The 15,995-nt window shown below is 41.0% G+C and overlaps 2 protein-coding genes across 4 annotated transcripts in view; both read left to right on the forward strand.

Moving 5' to 3' along the window:
- The window catches only part of LOC139293949 (cGMP-dependent protein kinase 1), a 68,565-nt gene extending 61,621 nt beyond the window's left edge, over window positions 1-6,944 (forward strand). For 2 of the 3 annotated variants that reach the window (XM_070915653.1, XM_070915652.1), the window contains exons 10-18: window positions 3,448-3,544; window positions 3,673-3,812; window positions 4,571-4,660; window positions 5,174-5,315; window positions 5,763-5,926; window positions 6,190-6,312; window positions 6,411-6,473; window positions 6,588-6,654; window positions 6,804-6,944. In XM_070915653.1, coding sequence (XP_070771754.1) covers window positions 3,448-3,544; window positions 3,673-3,812; window positions 4,571-4,660; window positions 5,174-5,315; window positions 5,763-5,926; window positions 6,190-6,312; window positions 6,411-6,473; window positions 6,588-6,654; window positions 6,804-6,902 — 985 coding nt within the window. In that variant the 3' untranslated portion in view covers window positions 6,903-6,944. Of the gene's footprint in view, window positions 1-3,447; window positions 3,550-3,659; window positions 3,813-4,570; window positions 4,661-5,173; window positions 5,316-5,762; window positions 5,927-6,189; window positions 6,313-6,410; window positions 6,474-6,587; window positions 6,655-6,803 lie in introns of all 3 variants that reach the window. The other variant, XM_070915651.1, reaches the window with a different exon arrangement.
- A 4,515-nt stretch (window positions 6,945-11,459) lies between these two features.
- On the forward strand, window positions 11,460-13,185 carry LOC139294436 (dickkopf-related protein 1-like). The gene is made up of 4 exons (XM_070916333.1): window positions 11,460-11,675; window positions 11,803-11,947; window positions 12,168-12,302; window positions 12,421-13,185. The coding sequence occupies exons 1-4, from the start codon at window positions 11,460-11,462 to the stop codon at window positions 12,684-12,686; spliced, it is 762 nt and encodes a 253-aa protein (XP_070772434.1). The 3' UTR covers window positions 12,687-13,185.
- The last annotated feature ends 2,810 nt before the right edge of the window (window positions 13,186-15,995 follow it).

Genomic DNA, 15,995 nt, shown 5'->3' on the forward strand with positions numbered 1-15,995 from the left:
TAATGAGAGGGTGCCGTGGCTTGCCTCTGGCATGCAGCCAGGTGCCCCTTTGTGGCTCGCTATCATTGATGATTGCTCTGCCAGCAGATGTGTGTGATAGAAAGAGACCTGCAGTGTGCATTCTCGACCCCATTCTCCACATCCATAGGTCTTTAGGGAAGCTAGTTTAAGTTTGAGTTTATGCGACAAATCATACTTTTGCATGCTCATTATTTGTAACCTTATTATTAACCTGAAAATAAAGCCACTCTATCCCTCTGCTCCCTGACATCTGTCACATCAAAGCCGTTTTCGCCTTGATTAAGGTAGCTTTCCCTGCCGTGCTCTGTGTGTGTGTGTCATCTCTTGCTGCCACTCAACGCCCAGCAGAGCACATTTGTTTCTTGGTGAGGAAAGCCTGAGTCAGGATCCTATGGTGATGGAAACTATCTCTAATTGGTCACAGCGGATAAGCACCATGCAGCAGTACTGTAACTATACAGCTACACAACTACAGCTGCTCTCTGTGAGGCTGACAGGTCTTTCCTTCAAAGGCTACCTCCCTGCTATGTGCTATATGTGCACATTGTTCTTGATCAAGCCGCTGCTTCTCCCTGCAGGAGGAGCTTCACGCTACACAATGTAGAGCGAATACATCCGTCTCTGCTGTTATGTTTCACTTGTAGTTCTGCCTGTATAAAAAATGGCTAAAAGAATTTTGTTTAGTGGAAGTCAAGATGAAAATCTGTAGGTGAGACAAAAGTAACTAAGTAAAGTAGTAGTAAAGTAATTTCCCCTATGATGTACCATAAGCAAAATACTCTAATTGACAAATCCTGAGGAAAAATCTTAATCTTGTTGTTAAATTGTTATCTTAAAATTATGTTCCCTGGAACATACTTAAACTTAAATCTGATCATGAACTCCAACGTACCATCTTTAGGTCCAGTTGGGAACCTTGTTGCAGGTCATAGCTGAACTTCCTGATATAATTGCTCTCATTTTCCTCTCAAACTGCCATTAAAATGTCTCAAATCTAAGTTTATGAAACTTACAGATGCCCTGCATTAAGTATATATACTTTATTTTCCACATACTGCTAACCATGGCCCATCCTGAAAGAAAACTCTTGATGAGAAAATATGACCCACTATGACTCAGCATGTCCCATGTCTGTTGAGCGCAGGAGTTCAATTAGCAGGAGTTACCGGTAAATAAAAGTGGCCTTTAATGAGAGTCAGGTTTAAGGTCAGAGATGCTGTCTTCTCCTCTCTCCTCTCCCTCGAGTCAGGCTAGACCAAGAACAACCAGAGCAAAGGAAATGAGGATAATAACACACACACACACACACACACACACACACACACTCTCTCTCTCTCTCTCACATATACACTCACACACACTTAGACACATGGGGATTGCATCATTTTTTATGATGTCATCCATTTACTGATACAGATTATCACCCACTGGGGTGCTACTTGACCCGCACAGGAACACTTTGTATTGCAGCGCTTGTGCTGAATTTGCCACATAACAATAAGTAACATGTCATTTAAACTTTGTATAAGGGATCTCAAAATACATGTACTGTGTAATGTAACTAACTGGGGTTACATTACAGTGTTGGGTGCAACTGAGCTCTGTGTTCAAGGTCATGGTTTAGACATCCATTTAAGGTGGATGTATGGTTCCAGTCCCACTGGGTCTGCTCGTCAGTATCAACTTCCATCTAGTGCTTCAGCTGTGAACATAGACAAGTGTTGTTCTCTGCCTATCTGAAAAAAAATCTATATGGGTATTTGTGTTGCCGCTTTAGTAAATATCTCCACTATTCATCAACTCCCAGAGAGCCTATTTGCCCTTGGTTGAGACATAGAGCGATGGTTAGTGTTTTCTTGAAACAAAACTATTCATTACAATTCATTGCAGTTAACTGATAGCTCCGTCTTATTTTATTCGCTTAAAGACAAGTTCATCTTTTGCACTGAATAGAGTACATGGGTTGATTTTTCCACTGACAAAAAACAAAAGCTTTGAAAGGCTTGGAGTTGTTGTTCATCAGCTTTTAAGTATTTCTCACCTTGATACTTGTAATGGAGCAACGCTGCCATCTGCTGGCTTAATGATGAAGACCTGCGTGACGTAAAATGATCCCCTCATTCCTGAACCCTTTATATCTTGACAGAATTCATTAACTTCATTAACAGGGACCCAAACACCTCATATCCACATCTCATAACTTTTGTGTGCAGTTTTCTGGGTGTGTGCACACACAAGTCCATGTACGCACATATCAGTCACCATGACCTTATTAATAATCCTATCACACACGCAGTAATTCATGTACTCTCAGGTTACTTTCCTTTGCGCCCTTTTCTTAAGCAGAGAGCATTTTGGGATTTGGAGTGTTCTCTGGGAAAGGATCACCTGTGATCTATCTAGTAGTATATACACACGAATAAACACTGCCTGTCCTGGTAACCTGATGTGTTTCGGAGAAACGCTGTGCTCAGTAACCTGCCAACACGTGCCACCACTGTGCTCACTGGCATGCAGCTTAGAGAAAAGGTTTTATTGTTCTCGCTTGCAGTGGAACTGATGTATCTGATGGAATTAAACTTCTCTTTCCACATCTCAAATGGCCACATAAGCTTAGAATGAAGTAAGGCAAAAGTAAGGGACTCATTTGCCATTTTATTTATCAAATTCTAACCTGGAACAGTACTCATGGTCAATGTTTAACTTTTATGTAAATAAACTTAATCCCTGCTGCTCCATGAAGGAAGACTGCTGACTTATCTGAACAAGCCTTCCTTGTAGGGGTATTTCTTGATAAAAGTCTGTTATTGGCATACAGCTGTACTGTTTGTGAGCGGGAAAAGGGTCTGATGCTGAGGCGATAGTCTGTTCTGAGTGACCCAGAAAGGGCTGTCCAGGCTCAGATCTGTCCTAAGCCCACTGATCCAGAGACTGAGCTGATGAAACTCGGTGTGGATCAAACAATAACAAGAGAAGACACGGGGCATCTGGGGATAAGGGATGGACACGCGGAAACACTCTCTGCTGCCAGCATGGGTGTGTTGGGTGGCAGAGCCAAGGCATGTCTTCAGAGTCAGCTGAGTAGTGAGCAGCTCGTGTGGCGGATGTCCCATCTTTGTTCTTTCCTATCCAGAATGGGGACAGATAGTCAGTGTTCAAAGAGAGGTCAAAGTGGTGTGCCAGGGGACTAAACTCAAACGCATCCTGTTCACGTGTTCATATTTATACACTCCACATCCTCAATAACATCCTCAATAGATTAGTATGAGTTAAATCCTCTAAGATTTGTAAACAAATGAGCTGAAGGAGAGACGGATATTTTGTCTCAGGTTGTTGAAAGTGGATTATCTCTTCTTTCATCCTTCATCTCATCTCTAAACCTGTTCCCATTCTGTCTTTTTTTCCCCCCTTTTCCCGGCACCTCAGGTATGAGGCGGAGAATGCGTTTTTCTTCAATCTGAACCTAGCTGACTTCAACATCATCGACACTCTGGGGGTTGGTGGCTTTGGTCGTGTTGAGCTGGTAGGGAGCACTGCACTGTGACACTAACATGAGTGTTTTTTTCCACATCTTTATCATTGTCAGGCTGCGCAGGTTAATGTGCAGGCTGACCTTTGTATCTGAATCTATTTTGTTCCTTCTCACTGCAGGTTCAGCTCAAAAGCGATGAGAACAAAACCTTTGCCATGAAGATCCTGAAGAAGCGGCACATTGTCGACACAAGACAGCAGGAGCACATACGTTCAGAGAAACTCATCATGCAGGAGGCCCACTCTGACTTCATTGTTAGGTACACCCCCTGAACAGCTTCACTGAATCGCAGTATAAATAATCTACTGTATATGCCATACATGTCACAAGGATCAGGACTTTATTACCTTAAACCCTAAAGGACCTCATAACCAAAGTTTTCTTTGTGGAGCTTGCAGGTTCTTTGTCATGTTAAGAAAGGTTTCCTCCTAAATGCAAGTCAGGTATTTTGGAAACAATTTGCATTGTAGCAAAAGAGCAGATTGAATGTAAGTATGAGAGCTTGTGTGTCTACCTGTGATATTCTTGAGATACTCTGGCCGGACCTATACAAGTTCTTCTGCTTTCTGCTCTGCGTATGCTGGAAAACTTCTTTTGACTCTGAAAGAAAACAAGACGGCACATGGATTTTTATGTTTATGCTACATGACATACTATATATAATGTATATGTAGTTGTTGTTGCCTTAAGCCACAAATAAATCAAAGTTTTGAATTATTTGGATTGGTACGTAGTATCAACAAAAATAAACATCTACTGTGTTTAAAAATAGATAACTGAGGCATTTTGATCTAAAATTGTTTCTTTGTGTCTGTATTTAAAATTTAGATGTACTGTGCGTATATTGATGTCAGCAATCATTTTGTAAGAGTACGTTTCAGCTCTTCTTGGAATATTAATTTTGGTCTCCCCACATTCATTAATTGCACTTCTCCAAACATATTCAACAAATATATCATTGCATTTAAAAGCTGTGAGAAAAGCCATGTGAGAAAACATCCACTTTTGTGTTTTCAGACTCTATAGAACATTCAAGGACAGCAAGTACCTCTACATGCTGATGGAAGCATGTTTAGGAGGAGAGCTGTGGACCATTCTTCGAGACCGGTAAGTTCTATTTCACCAGGTCAGGTATAACAGAATTGTATTAGCTGTGTCATATTTCTGTTAATGCTAGTGAGTAAGTACCACAACATGTAGAGAGTTGCAGTTAAAGTAATAGTCCTAAATCCTCTATTATTAGACCCGTATTCTTTTGCAAGACTTCCAGTGTTTTTCCCTACAAGGCTTTCAATTTATCAAGAGTAAGGTCTGTGGTCTTTGACATAAATTACACATGTTCTTATCAGTAACAGTGAATTATGGAGCAGAACACTGTTATCCTTCTAGTTGTATTTATAGCATGCATGCTTCAAATATGCTGAATCATGTGGTGATTTGCAGAGTAATTTTCCAGAACGAGCTTAATTTCTATATTTAACACTTTTCATTGTAAATCTGCCATGGGATTCCTGGGCAGAGCGAACCTCCTGGTTGGTTTAAGATGTTTTTTCTCTGAACTTCTGCAGTTATCTACCACACAATTCACAGTTCAGCTCTGTTGTCCTGCTGTGTTTCCAGGGGTTCATTTGAGGACTCAACCACCAGGTTTTACACAGCTTGTGTGGTGGAGGCCTTCGCCTATCTGCATTCCAAAGGAATCATCTACAGAGACCTCAAACCAGAGAACCTTATATTGGACCACAGGGGCTATGCCAAACTGGTAAGAGATCAATAAGGGATTACCACCCAAAAAAACTTCTGAGTTGCATTTTGTGAAAGTCAGAAACGCTACAAACAAGAGAAATCTCATCTTTCTATGATGCTACAATGAAGGATCAAATGAAATTATAATACTTCCATCACGTTGGCTGTAAATAAAAGTATAGTCATAGTATAAAGAAGGTATAATTGAGGTTAAGTCAGGTTCTGTGTTTTTTGGGGTGCCGCCATTCCTTTCATGCCTCATGGAGAAACCAGTTTGTAGATTTTGGCAGAGCCGCAGCCAGCTACTCAACTCTTTCTATCCGTCATGCCAAAGCATCAAGTGAAAAACTGTTATATTTAAATAATTGCACCATTTCCAGCGTCACCCCTATTGTCCATGAGAATGAACATGATCTGATACTGAATTCAAATGCTTCTTCAACAAAATCTTTCTTTCCCTCAGGTTGACTTTGGCTTTGCCAAGAAGATCGGGTTTGGGAAGAAGACGTGGACCTTCTGTGGGACGCCGGAGTATGTAGCACCAGAGATCATTCTGAACAAGGGCCACGACATCTCAGCCGACTATTGGTCTCTAGGAATCCTCATGTTTGAGCTCTTAACTGGCAGGTACACACAAGCCTGGGCATGTTCATAAAACTAATCTTAAGTGTTCCCTGTGGTGGCATATGTGGTACCATACACAACAAAAAAATCTACGACAAATGAAAAACTATTTGGAAACATTCAACTGTGTCCTAGTGCAGAGTGTTCTTAAGTGCACTAGGACACAGTTGGACTTAAGTGCACTAGGACACAGTTGAATGTTACTAAATTCATCTATACTAATGCAATTTTCACTCAAGACTAATATCTTTCCCTCTATTATGTAGCCCTCCATTCTCTGGCCCAGATCCTATGAAAACTTACAACATCATCCTGAGAGGCATCGACATGATCGAATTTCCAAAGAAGATTACCAAAAATGCCGCCAACCTAATCAAAAAGCTATGCAGGTGAGTGTCGGTGCTTCCAGCAGTTTAAACTCATTCTCTCAGTATTGAAGTGAAGTCTGTATGCTGAATCATCATATGTGTTATTTTTTCTACTGCAGGGATAATCCTTCTGAACGACTGGGAAACTTGAAAAATGGTGTCAAAGACATCCAAAAGCACAAGTAAGCATGTCTGTAAATGAATATAACCCTCTTATTTATTCATTTCTCCTCACGGTATAATTATGCAGTAAAACATAATTACGAAATTAAGAAGTGATGCTGTTTTTCCTTTAGATGGTTTGAGGGCTTTAACTGGGAGGGCTTGAAGAAGGGGACATTGACGCCTCCTATTATCCCTAATGTAAGTGCACACTGCTGATACTCATTACCCATCTTACTCATTATAATTTTCTGTCTAGTTGCTCTTTTGTAGTCAGTCTCACACTCGCAACCCATTTGTTGTCCGCTTGTTAAGTCTTTCTGTGAATGATTCTTCTCTCTTTCAACCAGGTCACATCAGCAGTCGACACAAGTAACTTCGACAGCTTCCCAGAGGACAACGAGGACCCGCCTCCTGATGACAACTCTGGCTGGGATGTTGATTTTTGAGGTCCTCCTCTCCCCTTAAAACCAAAAGAAACTCTTCTTTTGTTGGCTTGGAGGCCATCTTGAGGACATGGCTGTGTTGTAAAAAAAAAACGCTTTAAAAATGAGAGAGGATATGGAAAAGAAGATAAATGGATGGATGGCACACCCTCTGGGTCACCGATATGCCTTTATTTCACTGTGGCTCTGGATCAAGCATTTATAATGGGACTGCTGTAGCACTTCTTCGGTGTTGTCTTACACTTGGCTCTAAAGGCAAAGGCATAGAAAGTGCAGGGATATACACACACACATATACACACAACAGAGGTTGATAATGGAGCCAGGTTTCCCATGTAACAGGGAAAGATGTTTAGCGGGTGGATGAATTTTCGATAGTCTGTTTAAGTTTTGCTTCAAGGATAAATAAGAGTGAAAAATGAGATGACGGATTGCTCAAAAAGAGAGGAGGCTGATGATTGATTTTTTTCCTGTGTTTCTCCATAATATTTGGTGAAACATTTGGAGACTTTGGGAGGGTATAAGACATTACTGCAGTCGCTCCCTGGTTATTGACATGCAGCTCCTTGCTGCAATCTCTGATACTTTTCCAGAGATCTACACACTACAGTTTGCAAGTAAAACTGGTATCAAGTGCTCAAGACTAACCTGAATGTCACTGATTTTCTTCTTATTTAACATCCATATGGCATACAGCATGTACGGTACATAGTATTTTTATTTACAAGTTACATTCTCACACATGAACACAACCGGGCTAAAATCAAATACTTGGTACACTTTATGTAAGATGAACCTACCTTGAAAAGCACAATCACTGTGCATTCAGTGGAAAGAGACGTGAATCTTTAAGTGCCCTGCTTAAAATTTAATGAATCACACACCGACACACATGAAATGTCAGCTAGTATTTCCATGAAGCAATGTGTCATTATGCACTTAAGACCATTAACTGAGAAAATCTGCAGTTATAGCTACTTTTAAGCTTCAGTGAATGAAGTCACTCGTTTTTTGTTCTTTAATATGCTTTTTATCACGCATATAAATGCTTCTCTACCTACTTTTTTCTCAATTTTGTTTTTAAACCACCCAAATGCCTCGTCCTCTGTTCTCGCCTGTATAGTTCTGACATAACTGTGAACATGGTTTCAATGTCTTTGGTGCTGTTATTGATAAATTATAATAAGCAATGGTGAGACAACAGTACTGGTTATTGTTCTTGTATATTTTTTTGTGCTTGATTTCCTTGTAACGTACTTGACTTCCTTTAGAAAATTGGAGACTTGTGTCTATTTGTAAACTTGAGTAAAGATTAGTTTGATATCACTTGACACCATGTTACATTGTGCTAAGTGGTATTCTCAAGGTTTAACCATGCTGAGTTCATCCATATAAATTAACTCTCCTCTTCTTTGGAGGTAAAATTGACCACAATCACATTATCTTAAGACTATCTTGACATAACATCATCTTATGGAAATTTTTAGAATGTCTGCAAGAGACAGACGGCGAAAGGGAAAAAAGGAGATTTTATTTTGTGAAACTCACAACTTTGACCACTAGCGCCATGAACTCTCTCACCCAGCTCGTCACCTCTCACATCCAAAAATCAGAGCATAAAATCAGAAGACATGTAAGTGCCTTAAATCAATGGCATTCAAAATTAACATCACAAGTCCTATTTGATGCTGCATGAACACATATACACCTCAAAAACGTATGTGTCCTCTTAGATGGCTGCTTCTCATCCTTTGTTATATCTAATAAATACATTAATCACTGTGGAAAGAGAATTTCTAGTCATTTGATGGCTGACAAAACTGTATATGACATACATTTCCTGCTTACCCCTTTGATCTATCTCACAGGAACATTTATAGATATCTATCATACCTGATATGACTGCAATGACATGCTTTTCTCTACATATCTAATATGGTAATATGGTCAGGTCCGCGTCGCCTGTTTCAGTCATGAAATCTGAGCATTTAGAGATGGCAAGAATGATTTGCAGTTTTGAACATTTCACAAATACAAAAACAATATTCTTGTTCACCACTGTTGACAATCTTTGACGGTATGATAGTATTTATCACAATGCATCATCATCCAAATTATCATTTTATTGTTTCGCTGAACAGCTCAACTCATATTTGATCCCAGGAAGCCAAACACACTTACATACTTACATATGAATTATATAAGTCATTCAACGGTGTTGGAGAGCTAAAAATGAGAAGAAATATTCGTTCTGTAGGCATACCATAAGTATTTTACTGTATTATGGGCAGGTAATGTTCATCACAAAGCCTTATGTATGCCACCACTATACAGACCACTGGTTTTGAGTCTTATATTGACCGCCTTCTGCAATGTTACCTGATATTTGCCTTGTGTTATGTTGTTTATTCTGCTGTAAATTGATTTTGCAGAGTGCCACATGTAAGATTTTTAAAATTATAGAGTAAAAACAATACTTTTGAGTGGTGTTTGTCTCTTAGTTATTTCGAACAGCTCAGCATGATTGTGGGGATTTTTACAGTTTGCTGAAGTTGCCACAGGAGGGAGCTGCAGGTATGACGGATCCCAGCTGCCTCAGCCTGATGTGAACTGGTTATGGTTGCCCGAGATCTAATAATCAGTCCTAGAGTTAATGTCATCCACTTACCGGTAAGTGCAGATGATTTGGCTTCTCTGGTCTCAGTGTTATGCGCACAACAGATCTGTTTAGGGGGACAGGGGAATGGCTTCAGCCATAACAACAGGGTGACAGCTCTGAGAGATCAAAGGGGATCAAAGTGCATCAAAGGAGCTCACCTTACCAGCACTGACATTTCGTAAAGTGGAGATAAAAGCTCTACTTCAAAAGATATACAGCAATTCAAACGCGCAAAGTGCTACAGTGTGTTTGTCAGGTGTCTATGGGCATCTCTGTCACACACACACACACACACACACACACATCCTCACGCTCAAACACAGGCTACGTGACCAGCAGATGACGTCCAAGTGCCAAGATATCTTCAACTAAAGGGCTCGTTTCCATCACGCACTTCAGCACCTGTGAGCTTGTCTCAGCATATCGGAAACTCATTGAGTCCCAAAATGCAGTTTCCTAGTTTCAATCATTTTCAGAGCACACAAAGAGATAGGACAGATCACTGCCCAACTCAAGAAAAATACTTTAAGTCGACTGTTAACTGGGGAAAAGGGTGAAATGATCTGGCTTAGACGACATGAGTCAAATACACACTTTTAAGACTTCATCTGAATATTTCAGGATATTTGCCTTAGGATGGACATTTCTTGCAGTGGAGGAGCCCAAAGGGTCAGAGAGCAGAGACAGATCAGAGTTGCCTTTAATCTCAAAGTGCCAGTCAACCCTGAAAGGCCTCGCCACGGAAGTCCATTAATTCGGTAAACTTTTCACACCCCTTAATGGTCTGCATATCCTACACATTGATGTCCGCCACTGGTGTAATCAAGCACACTTTGGAGGATAATTGCCCCCTTTGCAATCAGAGGGATCAAATGAAGTAGTTAATCGACGCAAGGGACTTCAATCACTGTCTTCACACAGCCAAAGGGCAGTTAGGCTACTTGAATGTCAAAGAAACTGGAACAACCAAAAAGCTTTTTATAAAGAAGCGTAACGGAGTTTATGAAGAAAGAAACACTGAATCCCACACCGTGAGGAATACTGGTGAGGTTTTGTTACAGTCATAAAGCTAAATCATTTAACATATAACATGAGCTGGAGCATATGCATTTGTTCTTTTAGATGAATAACATCTATAATAGTCTGAAAGTCATTAAAAGAAAACATTTTAATACATGGTGAAATGTCGACATCGATATTTTTGGATTCATTTGAATGAAGTGATTTATAAAATAAGAAAAAAAATACTATTTAACAGGTTATTTGTCTCATAATGAGTTATCTTATTTGAAAACAAGATCAAACCATAATATAACTATAACATAAGAGTTATGTCAATGTGGTGAGGCTATCATTATGTTTTCCACAAAAATGTTCTTAAATACAGCTGGTGGGCAAAAATTACACTTGTGTTGAGCAAAAACAACAATAAAAAAGGGAAAAGGGATGTATTGACTCTTTTTTTTAAATTGAAAATGTGATTTTATACTAACTAGACTGAGCAAGTCCTGACTGTGGATATACTTTATTTCCAGTATGCGTGTGATGGGCATTCAGACAGACTTTGCGGGTCATTATCATTACACAAACATTGTGAAAGGCAGTCCTGTGCAGGGAGAATAGATGGCCATTTCCGTACAGTGGGGCTCTCTTTGAAATTCCACCCCTCCGCCTTTGTTGTGCACAGCGAGGGGCGGGAAGACAAACAGGTCCACATGTATAAAGAGATCATCCCAGGACTGTGAGTCAAGAGGCTTCGAAAGCATCGTGCCGAAACTCTCTGGAAACTTTGGGATTCGGGATTCAAGGCCGCTTTGGACTTTGTCACTTTTTTTTATCCAACAAAACAGAAAAGGATTTTTCCGCGTGTTTGCAACACAGCAGAGTTTAAGGGGAGAATCATGCAGATACCGTCAGCGCATCGCTTCTTGGCTGTGTATCTCACGCTGTTTGGATACCTTGGGGACGTTTACACGGGGACAGTCCTGATGAACTCCAACGCCATCAAAAACTTGCCCGGTGTTTCGGGTAGCAAAGGCTCCGAGACTGTCAGTCCGAGTCCGCGCACCTCTCCCTCCGGGAGCCTGGGACACAAATTACCGGTTGACACCTTGCAGGTATTTAACTTCCCCGTGCGTAAAAGTCAATTCTGTGCGCCACGACAAAGGTTGCGTTTCTGTAAGTTTTACTAGTAATATCTAAATACTTCAATGACACGCTGCTTTTGTTTTTATCAAACTATAGCAGTCAGGTGTTTGCACGGATGATGAAGACTGCGGAGGCGATGAATTCTGCAACGACGCCCGAGGCGCCTGCCTGCCCTGCCGTAAGAGCCGGAAGCGTTGCGCACGGGACTCCATGTGTTGTACAGGAAACCGCTGCAGCAATGGTGAGCAGAGGCATCCCATCTGAAATAAATACGGACATTTATGAGTTACCAAGTTGTTGATGTTATTCTGATAGCTGGGAAGAGTTTGCTTGTAGTCATTCTGTCATGTGATGAATCCATTCATTCTGATGTATATAGTAGTAGGTGGATGACTAAATATCTGCTGTGGTAAATACAGACCCTAAATGCAGTTCTTTCTTTTGCCCTTTGCCGTTTATAGGTGTTTGCCAGGCAAATGACATAGATGGTACAGATGCCTCCATCATCACTGGCTGGCACAAACACAACAACACCATGGAGCATCATGCTAAGAGGCCTCCCACTGCCCACAGCCATCAGCCTCATGCTGTGAAAGGTGAGTGTCTTGTTTGGAATAATCAATCTTTATAAGGTTCAAGGAACAACACAAGATGTGTTCAGTCAGGTCTGTTTCATGTACCATATTTTAATTTCTCTCTTTCCTCTGTCTGCAGGCCAGGAGGGGGATACTTGCCTGAGATCCGCAGACTGCTCTGAGGGTCTTTGCTGCGCCAGGCACTTCTGGTCTCGCATCTGTAAGCCTGTGCTGACGGAGGGCCAGGTGTGTACACGCCACCGCAGGAAAGGCACCCATGGCTTGGAGCTGTTCCAGCGCTGCGACTGTGGCGACGGCATGGCCTGCCGACCAGAGAAAGGAGAGCGAGACCACAGTGTCAGCAGGACTGCAGCCCGGAACCTACACACCTGTCAGAGACGCTGATACAAATGCGTGGACACACAGAAATAGAGACAGAAATACACATTCCCAGGCACACACCCAGCAAACCCACAAATCAGTCACCGACACTGACAAACACTTTTCAGCCTTGCATTCACCTGAGATGCTGACACACACACAGAGACACCCAACACCTAAGACATTCTTTCCTGCCAAAGTTGCTGACACAAACAGCACCCGGAAGGATAGACATGATTCCTGGAAAAGTGATACACCCAGAGGGATGCAACAGTGCAAGATGGACTGATCCAATTCCTCATCAACAGATGAAGAGTCGGAAGCTAGGAAGTGACATTTCAGAAGTCTTGGGAAGATCGATTCATGTCGTCGATAATGGCAGAGCTGTTTTGTTTCTCTTTTGATGGAACTTCAAGCCTCAGTTATTGCAGTAAATTACTGTATTGTAAATATTATCATGGAGGTGGCACTTAATTGAGCTATTGAATTCTGTCAACACCAGTATTATAAAGACATGGTGCTGCATGCATTGTAAATGTGTTATATATATTGTTTTATAAGAAAATGTTATATATAGAAAATTTGAATATATTTGTTTTATTAAACGTCATGTGATAACCTTACTCCTTTCTTTCTGCCCCTCATTTTTGGGAATAGTTTGTCTGATCTACTGTGTTACAACAAACAGGAGAAATGTATTTTGGTTTCACTCAAGATGTTCTGAATATATATTACCCTGCAGCAGTTAGGACCTAAACCATTTAGTCCAAATATTAACGTAACCGTTGGTACGGGTGGGAAAAGTTTCTGGCAAAACAACAAGCACCCCCTTCTGGAAAGCAAGAGTTATTTGAACAATCAGTCAGTGGTGTTTAACTCGTAGCCCAGTCTTCTCAAATCAGTGGTTGAGGCTGAGTGGATAGTTTAAATGTTTGGCCAAGATATGCTTCTCAAACTCATTACACACAATTGCTGGTATATGTGCAGGCTCACACACAGCAAACATACAGCTTTAATGAGTCATTACTGGAGCCTCAGCAGGCCACATCCTGCTATGGAGGCAGGGGATGGTCCATCAGGGCTATGTCATCAGACAAACTTTAAAAACAGGACAGGATGCTACCATATCAAATGATAACTGCAAAGAGGTAATAACAAAGTATGTGTGTCCTGGCGAGTGTTTGCCACCTAACCCTTTGGTGTTGCTGGCTAGTTTCTAATTATAACTTCCCTGCCTTCATGTGCAGCAGAGCAGATAGCTAGCTATCCAAACTAAAGCCTCTAATTACTTCATCTTACTCAATCTACACAAGGATTCATGAAATGAGGTGCACCGCAGCACTTTTTGTGATGCAACTCAAAAAAAAATCTGTCCGATTGCACAGCACACCCCATTTCCTGGCTGTTGTGCAATGGATGTGCTCTAATGTGTAGGTTATGAATCCACCCAAATACACCTTGGTGCCTATAATTAGACCTGTTTAGATTAGAAGATGGTGAGGAAATTACTGTACTTTCTGCTTGATTCTCGTGTCAGATCAAAAGGAGCAGAAGACACTCTTGATATCTGACCGAGCCAGATAACCTCTTCATCTGTTTACATCCATAGACATTCATTTGCTGTTTGTCAAAGGAACACAAGGTGGGGTTTACACAGACTGTTGTTGAGGATCAGTGGTGAAAGGTAACTAAGGTCTGGTCTCAGGTCTAAGTGCTGTAATTCTGAGGTGCTTGTACTTTACTTGAGTATTTCCATTTTATGCTACTTTATACTTTTTCTGCACTATATTTATTTAACAGCTGTATAATATATGAAAATATAACACTGTCAGGAGCCATTTGGCCTGTGTAATGAGTATGACACTTACAGTCATATAACAGTAAAATATTTCATAATTTTGCTGATTATACTTTACTAGTTGAACGTAGACTTTTACTTAAGTAACAGATCTGAATACTTGTTCCACCACTGAGGACAGATGCATTGACCATCAGGCAGGCAGACATACAGAGAGACATACTCCATTTAAACAATTTAGTGTCCATTCTTCAGAGTAATTAAGAGTAATGGGAGCATTGTCAGCAGTACAATATACCATGCAGGCTTAGCCAAGTCATGTTTGTGGGGGTCCTGGAATCTGTGTGTGTGTGTGTGTGAGTCTGTCATCATTACTCCAACCACAGACTAACGCAGGCCACAGGCATGTGCCCTAACTCAAGGAAGGCCAGGGTGTGTGTGTGTGTGTGTGTGTGTGTGTGTGTGTGTGTGTGTGTGTGTGTGCGCGCGCGCGCGCGTGTGTGTGTGATTTACAGCTCCAGTACATTTAGTGGAATCCAGAGAAACAACAGCAACAGCATCCACGACAACAGAAACACACAATCATGTCCCCACATGCCACCTCGCACCTATTACACATATACAAACACATTTACGCATGTCCACACACGTACACACGAATCTTGGGGTGTGAGAGGTTTGGAGTAATAGCATACGGTGTTGTCATACCGCAAGAATGAATCAGCATTTCCACTGACATGCGTTTTCATGCTACTGTACACTTCCAGAAACTGGAAACAAATAACTACATCAAAGTCTCTTAAGAAAATAAAACACTTGCATGTTACGCTTCATGAAAATACTGATTAACACATGTTAAGTCTGACGGTTGTCATTCTGCTATGCATTTTATGTGTATTTCATCTGCATAACTTTAATTTAGAACAAATTCTGATTCAGATTCTGATCTAGCTTGATATTCATCAAGTGTATTATGATAACACCTAATGGGCAATAAATCACAGAACTTATTTGTTGATACCACTGTCTGCTATCTCCCTTCACGATCTAAGAGTTACAATAAAGCTTTTCTCTGCTTGAGTACCTGGCATATCTGCCATTGTTATTCTAACGTCGCTGCCAAACACCCTTGACAGACATCCCTGAGTTAACAAACTCATGAGTGAACCATCAGAGATGAAAGGCTAAAGAAACGAGGCAGAGTACACGGAGGCAGTGCATGTTGTTTTGTCAGATGAAAGAGATGGCATACTTCTGGAATGAGCATTCGGATCAAAACCAAGCTCTTATGTAAACAAAATTTCACAGGGAGGTGTCAAACTTCTGGGCGCTGGCACTGATCACTTCATAGAAAAGAAGCACAATGCTCACTATTCATCTTCGTGGGATGACAATCTGCCTGATTGAGCAATAAGGGGAAATCTCCCTGTCCTTGGGAAATAATAATCAAACAAAGAACAACTCATTCAAGCACAATGCGTTGAGTGTGTGAATGCAGGTGGAGAACAGGTTTGCTCCACTGAATTAACTTCTGG

The sequence above is a fragment of the Enoplosus armatus genome, chromosome 12 (assembly GCF_043641665.1).
Source record: "Enoplosus armatus isolate fEnoArm2 chromosome 12, fEnoArm2.hap1, whole genome shotgun sequence".
Classification (NCBI taxonomy): domain Eukaryota; kingdom Metazoa; phylum Chordata; class Actinopteri; order Centrarchiformes; family Enoplosidae; genus Enoplosus; species Enoplosus armatus.

Bases quoted from the DNA above. Each gene is read 5' to 3' on its own strand.
- LOC139294436 (XM_070916333.1), top strand. From the start codon at position 11,460: ATGCAGATACCGTCAGCGCATCGCTTCTTGGCTGTGTATCTCACGCTG. The intron at 11,676-11,802 runs GTATTTAACTTC...ATCAAACTATAG, and splicing joins TACCGGTTGACACCTTGCAG to CAGTCAGGTGTTTGCACGGA. The intron at 11,948-12,167 runs GTGAGCAGAGGC...TGCCGTTTATAG, and splicing joins AGGAAACCGCTGCAGCAATG to GTGTTTGCCAGGCAAATGAC.